The sequence below is a fragment of the Panthera tigris genome, chromosome B3, assembly GCF_018350195.1.
Source record: "Panthera tigris isolate Pti1 chromosome B3, P.tigris_Pti1_mat1.1, whole genome shotgun sequence".
In the NCBI taxonomy this organism is placed as follows: Eukaryota; Metazoa; Chordata; class Mammalia; order Carnivora; family Felidae; genus Panthera; species Panthera tigris.
In genome coordinates this window covers 87860044-87871158 of record NC_056665.1, presented here as the reverse complement: position 1 = coordinate 87871158, position 11115 = coordinate 87860044, and the positions used below count along the sequence as shown (strand labels likewise).

The following is an 11115-nucleotide window of genomic DNA, read 5'->3' as shown; positions in this document are numbered from 1 at the left end:
AGCTTTGGATTGTGTCTCCCTCTCTCTCTGTCCCTCCCCGGCTTGTGCACGCTCTCTCGCTCTCAAAAATAAATAAAACTTTAAAATACATATATAATCAATGTTGACTTTTAAGTGTATTAACCTGTTGCTTTGGTCATTCACGTTCACTTCGAAGAAAGAGTGCACATTCTTGGTAAGATAATCAAATGGGCAAAACCCATATAAAGCACTAGTTTTGAGCCCCAAAGCTATTGGGAAAAGTGAAAAAACTAACTTAGGGAGTCATATTTAGGGAAAACTAGCTGATTTTATTATTATCAATACCAAACAAGTCTTTAAGTCAATTAAAATTTATTTAATTAAGCATAAAGTTACTTTCACATTTGTCTACAACCATAGTAAATACAGTTCTTGGCAAAAAGACACAGTCTTTGGAGTTTAAAACATCCCCAACTGCAAGATTACATATATAAAACTCCCATTATTGTTTATGTGATAGTGAATTCATTAATCAAATTAAAATAATTATACTATCTAGAATAAAATAAAAAGGAAATAATTTACTCATAAGATTCATATTTAAATCATCTTTATTTACAAAATACTATCCTGAGAATTAAAATTCCATTAAGCTTCAATTTGAGCAAAAGTATAATTACTTAAGTAACAGCAGTTACTTAAACTGAAAATGAGAGAGAAGTCAAAATTACTTTTGAAGAGAGATCAAAAATATTGTCAAGTTTCTTGTTGTGGTTCTGGATGTTCAGTAGTAGGCTCATTTGAAGGTGGAATCAACCCTGATGGGAACTCACTTCTACTTTCTGGATGTGGGGGTGGGGGGAAAAATCCAGCTCTTGGGGGAAGATAATGAGGAAAACCTCTCGGTGCATAGACATTTCTCACTGTTCAAAGAGATTGGTAAAAGACATTTTTTAACTTTAAGCACCTGTACCGCAGCCCTAATAAATGATTAGCTTATAACTTACAGTACCTATATTTATATTCAAAAAGTGACACTAGAATAATTATTTGAGCTAACAAATGAATTTTTACAACACTGAGAAAAAAACATACTCTCTCTCTTCAACTGCATAGGATTGAAGGGAATATCATTAATTTTAGACAGTTTTAATTTTATGAAAACCTAACATCTTAACATTTTTGAAAAGAACAGAAATGATTTCAAAATATATAAACATTACTTTTAAAAGTTTTTATGTAATGTAATTTTCACCAGACTTAAAATTCAGATCAGTAATTTCCAATTCTAATTGGATATTATCCTAAAACATTTAGTTATATCAAAGACTGTCTTGGAATTCCCCAAAATTCACTTTAATTCACCTTAACCTTTAAAATAGAGGAGAAATAAGGTGAGAAATAACCATATCAGGCACATAACAACCTTCTGCCTAGTGTTTGGTAACCATGTATTTATTCTACAGAAACCTATAGTTCTAAACGGCAATGTATAGATATAAAAGCAAAAAATGATTCCTTTTTTCTTATATGTGACGCTATGAAAAAATTTCAATGAATTCAACAATTAGTCCAAACACGATAAACATATTTTAGGTTTTAAATAAGTAGGACTACATAGGAACTACTTATGAAAAAGACTTTTAAAAACACTTTAGCCAGTAATTTTAATGTTAAAATATATGTTGTAATTATTTTTACTAATTGATGCAGTAACCGGTTTCTATCAAATAAGATATAAGTAATTTTGGTCTTAACATAAGACTGCTACAAAAGGCCAATGATTTTCCCAATTACTGAAACACAGAGTAATTCCCATATCATTAGGATGAATCAAGTTGAAGCCTCATTACAGTCTCCTAATAGTTGGCTACCTTCCCAATTTGAAGAATAACAGTATACTTGTGGTGAGAAAACTTAGTATATGAATAGGAAGTAGAATTATATCTTTGATTTACTCTATAAAACACATATTAAGTTCAAAGAAAAAAAACATACCTGCAAATGGAGGATGTGGTGGGCCTGGGAAATCCCTTGGTGGGAAAAAATCTCGGGGAGCTCCATACATGCTCCCTGGAGGAGGTGGAGGAAAAGGAGGACCTCTTCTCATGAAGGGGCCCCTTGTATCCATTGGAAACAATGGACCCCTGATTGGAGCAAGAGGTGGAGGAACAAAGCCAAGGCCAGTTGCTTCACTTTCGGCAGGGAGAGATGAATCAGGCACATTTAAATTCTATAACAAATTGACATACAGCAGTCACTAAAACAACAGCAAAATTTGCAGTAATGTTCCTGAAAACCTTAGGTTTAAAAGAAAGCACCTAGGCACCTCGCCAGAAAGCAGTCTATAACAGTCTTAACAGTCCCCTGAGAAAGATTCAGTTTTCTACATCAGACTGATTTTTGCTATCACAAATATTAACTCAAAAGAAAACAGTTTTAACCAAAACAAAGTAATATTCTGGCTAAAGATAAAACAGAGAGGGTACCTGGATGGCTCAGTGGGTTAAGCATCCAACTCTTGTTTGGGCTCAGGTCTTGATCTCACAATGTGAGATCAAGCCCCACAATGGGCTTGTGCTGACAATGTGGAGCCTGTTTGGTATTCTCTCTCTCCTGTCTCTCTGCCCTTCCCCCCATTCACACGCTCACTCTCTCAAAATAAATAAATAAATAAATAAATAAATAAATAAATAAATAAATAAATAAAACTTGAAAAAAAAGAAAAATGTTGAAGAGTATCAAAATATACATTCTTTATCAAGCATATACTGAAAAAAAGAAAAGGTGTTTATATTTTCAACATAAAGTGACCAAAAGCAAAAATTGTAACCATAGTAATAACAAAAATATACTTTAAAACATTGAAATAAAAATCCAAGGGGGAAAAATCCAAATTCTCGTTTAACTTTAGTAAACTAAGATTCTAGTCTGTAAATTGTACATTTTCACCACAGAGTACAATCCAGAAAAGAAACAGCTATAATGCTATGCAGGAAGTATATATAATTGTCAAAATGGGAGAAGTAGTTTTGTATCAACAACTATATTGCCAGCTAAATTTCTATTCTAGTAAACCAAGAGACTGGAAAGCTCCTGAATACATGGATAAAATTCCACTTTCAATACTTACACCAAGATCGTCTTTGCTATCATTTCTACTGGATTCCATTTCTGAAGACATTGGCCCATCTAAACATAAAAATTAAACCAATTAAAATACATAACTGTAGGGGGACCTGGGTGGCTTAGTCAGTTAGGCATCTTATTTCAGCTCAGGTCATGATCTCATGGTCTGTGAGTTCAAGCCCCGTGTCAGGCTCTGTGCTGACAGCTCACAGCCTGCTTCAGATTCTGTGTCTCCCTCTCTCTCTCTGCCCCTCCCCGCCTCATGTTCTGTCTCTCTCTGTCTCTGAAAAATGAATAAACCTTTAAAAAAAATTTTTTTTAATACATAACTGATCGCTCCATTCCTAGAATACCTCCAGATCACAAAGAATTGATATTTCCCCACTCCCCCTGTCAGTACCTAAACCAGCCTGATACCAGCATCCTGCATTAGGGCCACAAGAACAGCTTCAGGACACTGGAAATTTTGGCACATTCAAAGTGCTGCAAAGGCACATGGCAGAGATTTTTGTGGCTTGTTCCTAGGCAACCCTGCTGTAAGAGCATCATAAGGAGATTTCTGGAAGGTAGCATCCCTCTCCCTTCTTCCTCCTTTCCTTCCTTTCCTTTCTCCCTCCCTCTCTTCTTCCCTCCTTCCTTTCACTATTTCATTCTACCTTCCTAATTCCTCCATCAGGTAACACAGACTAGCATTTGAACTTAGCCATTATTTGAAATAAATGTTCCTGGACTTTGTTATCATCAAGAACTGCTCAGTCTATGAGAAGGTAAATTCAAACAACCCTCTTCTCTGACCACAACTACCTATCCTTGCCTAGCCTACTCATTTAGTTATTCTCACTACACCTGTTCTTGTCACTGAAGCTTCCAGTCCTTTGGTCTAACTCTTCAGTTTCCTCCTCTCCTCATTTTCTTCCCTAATTAACTGGACTTCAAAGTCCATCACTGCATCCAGTCATCAATGCCCTTACCCCACTGGCCATATTTTACATGTGCCTGACAATGTTCCAGCCCTAGATTAATCCAAGTCTCCGATTCCATTCTGCCTATACCTGAGCTATTTAGCACTTCTGAGGGTAAAATAAACCACAGATTCGTGTATAGATAGGCTCCACTCCAAGCTGATGGATTTCTAGCCATACTTTCAGCTGCTTAGTGATTAACTTTCTTTCTGTGTCTTCCACATCATGTTTCTCCTCAGCATTTTAAACCTCCATTCTCTTCAAACCTACTACACTAAGTCCCTTAGAAACTCCCTCAACTTTTTGTAATCAAACAAATAAAGGTATCAGCAACTATATTCCTATCATCTTTCCTCCTATTATCATGGAAAAGGATCCTTATAGATGATTTTTGACCCTGATTCTGTGCTCAGAATCCCACCCTTACAGCTTCCTCAGAGATCTTCCTCTCTGTTACCTCCCTCCTCCCTTTCAGCTAAACCCATTCTATTAGCAAGTCTCTCCCAACTACATGAGACAGAAAAATGAGACAGAAAAAGAAAATTTCCCTACAGCTATCCTTCTCTAATCAATAACTGTTCTATATATATTGTTTGGAATGCCTCTCATTTTGTGCTGCTCACACTGCCATCTATTTACAACATCCACTACTCCACTGAAATTACTTTTGTGGAAAATTAAAAGACACTTTAGTCCTCTTTTTATATTATTTCTCATCCTTGTTGACTACTCTCTCCCTCTTTAAATCTTCTCAGCCTTCAATTTTTGTAATGGTACCCTTCTTTCTCTCTATCTGTCCTTGCTAATCACTCTTCAATCTCTTTGGTAGGCTCCACTACCTTAACATCCTTAACATCCTTAAATGGTGGTCTTCTCAGAGTTCTACCTCAGCCCTATTCTTTCATTCTCTTTTGAAAAATCCCATCCACTCCTACAGCTGTAATTTGATATATACTACTAATGATTTCCAGACATGTAATTCAGATCTAGATATTTCCCCTAGGACCGGAAAGCTTGAACTGCCTATTTGAATATTCATACAGGTGTATCACAGGTGTTGCTAATTTTTTAAGTTCAAAATGCAACTTATAATCTTTCTTGTCAAACTTGCTGCTGCTCCTTTTTCAATGAATGGCCCAGATGCCACAGCCAGGAACCTGGGCATCAGCCAAGACTCCTCGTCTCCCCCACAATCCCACATGCTTTCAATCCTAAATCCTCCTAATTCTATTTTCTCTAGGTCTGTTCACATCTATCTCTCCCCTCTGCTAAAACACCACCCTCACCCATGTAGATTCCTGTCACAGTCTCCTAAAAAGCTACCCTGCCTCCAATCTTGACTGCTCCCTCCAATCCATTCACATAATACAACGACAGTAATTTCTCTAAAATACAGATCTGATGATATTGTCATTTTTAAATCCTTTAATATGGTCCATTACCCTATGAATATGGTCCAAATTTTGACCAGCTTTGCAAGGCCATGAGAACTCTATGCACTGCTTAACCTTCTTACTACTTGTTTCAGTATTCCCTGACTCACACTCCATGTGGCAGCCATAATTTATTAGGATGTCTTAACTCTTCATAGCATCTTTAAAGATGCTATTCTCTTCTCCTAGAACATGATTGCCATTATTTTGATCCAACTAATTCTGGACCTTTAATTCTCAGCTTAAATGTACTCCAGGAAAATTCTAACTATCCCACACTCGAAACACCAATACCTCATCTTGGTAAGTGCCCCATATGGTCCCATAGCATTTTGTATTCATTACTTTGTTACTCTGTAGTGTAACTCCATATAGGTCTTTACTAGACCTCAAGTTATAAGGAATGCTGAGCTCTATTCACCACTGAAATACAGCAACTACCATAACACCTGTCAAATGGTAAGCTTTCTATAGACATTTAGTGCATCAAAAGTTAGATCCACTACCATCTCATTTCAATAATGGATAGGGATCAAGACCATGGCTCTGGACACAGACAAGCTTGAGTTCAAGTCTTGCCTCTGATACTTCCTACCTGAGCACCATTTTGAGACTTGATTTGTTCATCTATAAAATGAGACAATAGCGTCTACTTCATAGGTTCATTGTGAAGATTAAATAATTCACTTTCATTCAACAAATGTTTATGAGCACTAGTGCTAGTCAGATTTTAATATGTTTCAATCAGAACTCTCATCATTCTTCTCCATGTGACATATACTGACAAACCAATAATAATATTTATTATTATATATTTATAGAACTTTTACAAAAGTTTATACAGAACTTTTCTATTTACAAAGTACTTCAACACATATTAATTCACTTAACCTCATAAGACTTTGTCAAGTGATTAATATCTCAGTTTTATAACCATTATTCATCAATGACTTGAGCTCTTTTCTTTGTTTTTACTTATGCTGTTCATCATTACTGACACAGATCCCCACCTCTCAACCAACTTTTCAAATTCCCTCAAAAGCAGCTCAAATGCTACCTCCTTCATGGAGTTTTCCTTGATCCTTCAACTACATGAGAGTTCTCTCAGTGAACACAGCATATTTTCTAATGGAACGTACTATTCTGATCAGCATTAATTAAAGATAAAGATTTCTTTCTCCGCATTTAATTACTAGCTTCTTACAAGCAGAAACTACATCTTATTATAATTACATTATCTGCCACATCATGTAGGGCACCTTCTAAATAGTAGTCACTTAAAAATTATCTGATTAATGGGATATTATTCAATAACAACAAAAAAAGGACATGTAAAAAATCTTGAATAGCATTAGTTTAAAAATAAATATTTAATCACATAATACTTTCACTCCATTAAGCTTGAATTAATGGGGGAAAACAATCTCAAAATCCAAAGAGTTAGAAAGAATTTATTTCATTATAACTAATAAGAGAAACTCCAGGCCATACATCTGCTTCTTTGCTTATTATTCAAAAGATTGATTTTCTACAATAAATAAAATTCCGTTTGCTGAGGAAACCTTCTACCAATAAATTTATTTTAACTTTCTATTTACTTTTCATTTTTTTAATGTTAAACAGTTCTGACTGACACACTGGATATATATATTTCCCGACTTCAGTGGTTTGCTGTGAGGTGGTTTAAAGAAAAGAGTGCCTGGGGAGACTGAGTGGCTCACGTGGTTGAGTGACCAACTTTGGCTCAGGTCATGATCTCACAGTTCATGGGTTCGAGCCCTGAGTCAGGCTCTATGCTGACGGCTCAGAGCCTAGAGCCTGCTTTGGATTCTGTATCTCTTTCTCTCTCTGCCCCTTTCTCTCTCTGCCCCTCCCATGCTTGTGTTCTCTCAAAAATAAATAAATATTTTTAAAAAAAAATTTTTTTTTTAAAAAGAGTGCCTGACAAACAGTAGGTTACTCAGTAAATGTTAGTTAAATCTATCTAAGTAAGAAATGACTAAATAAGGTAACTGGTTAAACCAGCAACAGAGCATGCATCCAAATTATTTTTCTGGTGGATTTTCACATATCCATTTACACTAGCTTACCCTCCCTGATTACAAAACAGGATACATGTAAGTGGACTGGAAAAATTTTTATAATTAATCATGGAATAGAGTAAAATTTGCCATCAGAGGTACATATAGTAGACCCATTACAGTAGTGCCCAAACCAAACATTAACATATATGCAGATGCCATGGGTACAAACAATATATCAAGAAACATAAAACTAGAAAGTTTTCAGGAAAGATTTTGGCATTTAGAGCTATTGGAGGTAGGGGCACCTGGGTGGCTAAGTCTATTGAGTGTCCGACTTCAGCTCAGGTCATGATCTCATGGTTCATGAGTTTGAGCCCCCATGTCGGCCTCTCTGCTGAAAGCTCAGAGCCTGGAGCCTGCTTCAGATTCTCTGTCTTCCTCTCTCTCTGACCCTTCCCCACTCGTTCTGTCTCTCTCTCTCTCTCTCTCTCAAAAATAAATAAACATTAAAAAAAATTTTTTTTTTAAAAAGAGCTATTAGAGGTAGCAGTTACTAGTCCTTTTTTCAGCTCCCAATTCTTTAGTGTGCCATCATTATTAAAAGACACATACACATACACAAAGTATTTCTTACCCAATTTATCCAAAGATGGCATATTAAAACTTCTGAGTTCTGCTGGTCCAGACAGTCTACCAGAATTAGAATAAAATCTGTCTTGCCTTTGTGGAGGAAGAGATGGATCAGGATATGGTTGGCCTAGAAAATAAGTTTTTAAAATATTTTCATCAATATAAAAATAAATCAAGTTTACTTACGTTTAATATATTGAATGTAGACATTTCTCTTGCTTCCTAAAAATTGACCTATATTCTTGGTAGACAATAGTAAGTAATTTTAGGAAAATTATTTACTAAAGGCAATAACTTTACCTTTGTAGTAAACACAATTATAATATGCTACTCTAGATTTTGAAAGTTTCAGTTCAGTGAAGGAAGTAAATACATCAAAATATCAAAAACATCACTGAGAAGATCGCTACTGACAAAGAAAAAAGAGAGTATGTTGTAAGCATATCAAGAAATTTAGCAGAATAGACGATGATAAAAGAAATAGCCACCAAAGCAAGAAGTATTATTCAGAGGTCATCAAGGATGAAATTTTTAGTAACTTCAGTATTTTGGAATTTAGCATCCCTCCAAAATGAAAGGGGAAGATCTCTCACTCAATAGATGAATGGAAGGTTCACAATGCTCACATTAAGGACACCTAGACAGACACAAATCTGGGCACAGACTCTGACTCAGGTGCTTCTACAGCTAACCACCTTTGCCCCCAGGTGTCACTTATGATAACAAAATGATCATTCCTGGGTCCATTCTTGAAAAAATATAAGTAGTCCATCTCATCTTGGCTAGGCAATGGCAGATTTCTATACATTAGGTATGATATGCCCAACTCCAAAAATAAGAGGAAAGTCAAAGGGGGTGAATTATGTGACTCTCTCTTATCCAGATGGATAAGGAAAAACAGCTGCAAATTGCCTTCCATGACTATTCTAAGCAGCAATTCATAATGCGAACTCCATACAATGTTGGATAGGTCACCCCTCATCTGACTCAGCCACAAGGGACCTTACTGACACACCTCTCCCACACAAAGCCATGAAAACCACTTGGCATCAACCAGAGTTAATAGAATTATATTTAATGAGCTCCCAAGGGTCAAAGGATGTGCATTAGGAGAGAAAGATCTGGACAGTCTCAGGCTCATTTCCTCCCCCTTTCAGAATCTTAGCAAAAAGCTGTCTCTATCAGTCTGAATTAGCCCAGTGAAAAGAAAGGCCAATATAACCAATGAGATCTAAAAGGAGTTTTCCCTGGGGCGCCTGGGTGGCTCAGTCGGTTAAGCGTCCGACTTCAGCTCAGGTCACGATCTCGCGGTCCGTGAGTTCGAGCCCCGCGTCAGGCTCTGGGCTGATGGCTCAGAGCCTGGAGCCTGTTTCAGATTCTGTGTCTCCCTCTCTCTGCCCCTCCCCCGTTCATGCTCTGTCTCAAAAATAAATAAACGTTAAAAAAAATTTAAAAAAATAAAAATAAAAGGAGTTTTCCCTTTCTACCACAAACATGGGATTAAATGGCAGAATTTGGCCAAGGGGATAAAAATGGGTAAACCTGAAAACTTCCCAGCTCTTTCTTAATCAAGTCTCAAGATACCATACCATATCATTATTTTGCTTCTAAATTACATCTCCACAATATCAGCAACCTCAGAAATAAAAAATTTTGCTACAAGCTTACTATTTTATAAATCATATACCCATGTTGCCCTCCACTGGCCAATATAATTAACTCCTTAAATCTACCAAGACCTATTGTGTACGTGGCAGTAGTGATACACAGCTGGTTTTGATACAGTCCATGCTTTCATAGTCTAATGGTGACAGAAATAAATACAGTGTGGTCAATGCGTTAATAAAGAGGTATACAAATTATATGAGTGGTAGCCTAATGAATTTTGATTGGAGGAATCAGAAATGGTGTTGTTACCAAGGAGGTGAAGCTTGCCCTGAGAGAAAAGGACAGATGAACAAGTAAGCAGCGTATTATGCTCAAACACAAATACACACACACACACACATAAACACGCCCACAAACACATACACACATGCAATATGATAAAGCTATAACCAATGAGACTAAAATAGAGAAAATAAAGACATAGTTCCTTGCTTGCTTGCTTACCTTTGTTTTTTTACCACCCTTATAAAACAAGACATGATTAAGAAGAAAGAATGGGAGAAGGAAAAGGATCAGGGGAAAAAATGAATAAAGGCTGCCAATAAGTGTACACAGCATTCTGAAGCAGTTTCATAAACTAAGAATTTGAATAAAATCCAAGATATCTATGTTAAATAAAAATGCTGTTTATCTCTTTTCATTCCATAACAAATCTTGTACTGTGATAGTTCCCTCAGTACCTATTTTAATAATCTGGGGTTCTATCACATAAGAGAAACATCAAGTTGGTTAACAAGAGAAGCATAAAGATGGATAAAGGATTGGGATTTTTTTTAGGTTTAATACTGCCTAATAACCAAGTACAATAAACATCTTCACTCACAACATGAAAAAAATAGTTTATCCTAATAATTAAGGAATTTAAATGGAATGAAAAGCGAAATTTCCAGAAAGCAGATGATAGCAGCATTGATACAGATAGGTTACGAGTCTGGAATAAAGAGACCAATGGTATAGAAAGAATGTCTAAGAAATAGATCTATGCAAATATGGACATTTAAGATAAAAGCAATATCTCAAATTGATGAACCAATATATAATATTAAAATAACTGTCTATTCAATGGAATAATTCCTCGCACTAAACACTAAAACAGAAATCAAATCCAAATTGAAAACTTAAAAATTAAAACAAAATTTTAAGATTTTTGAAAGAAAGAAAACAGAGAATATCATTTTGATCTAGGGACAGGCCTTAAACAAAACAAAAATTCCATAAAAATAAACATGGATTAACTTACCTATAAGAAAATTTGAAACTTATGTATAACAAGAGCATGCGTAATAACAAACCAATAGAGTATTGCAA

The 11115-nt window shown here is 35.8% G+C and overlaps 1 protein-coding gene across 5 annotated transcripts in view; it reads right to left on the bottom strand.

Annotated features, from left to right (window-relative positions):
• Positions 1-316: 316 nt before the first annotated feature.
• The window catches only part of LOC102972401 (melanoma inhibitory activity protein 2), an 83126-nt gene continuing 72327 nt past the window's right edge, over positions 317-11115 (bottom strand). For all 5 annotated transcript variants that reach the window (XM_042989594.1, XM_042989597.1, XM_042989595.1 and 2 more), the window contains 4 exons: positions 8144-8266; positions 3095-3153; positions 1960-2194; positions 317-884 (listed from right to left, as the gene is read on the bottom strand). In XM_042989594.1, coding sequence (XP_042845528.1) covers positions 718-884; positions 1960-2194; positions 3095-3153; positions 8144-8266 — 584 coding nt within the window. In that variant the 3' untranslated portion in view covers positions 317-717. The remainder of the gene's footprint in view (positions 885-1959; positions 2195-3094; positions 3154-8143; positions 8267-11115) is intronic.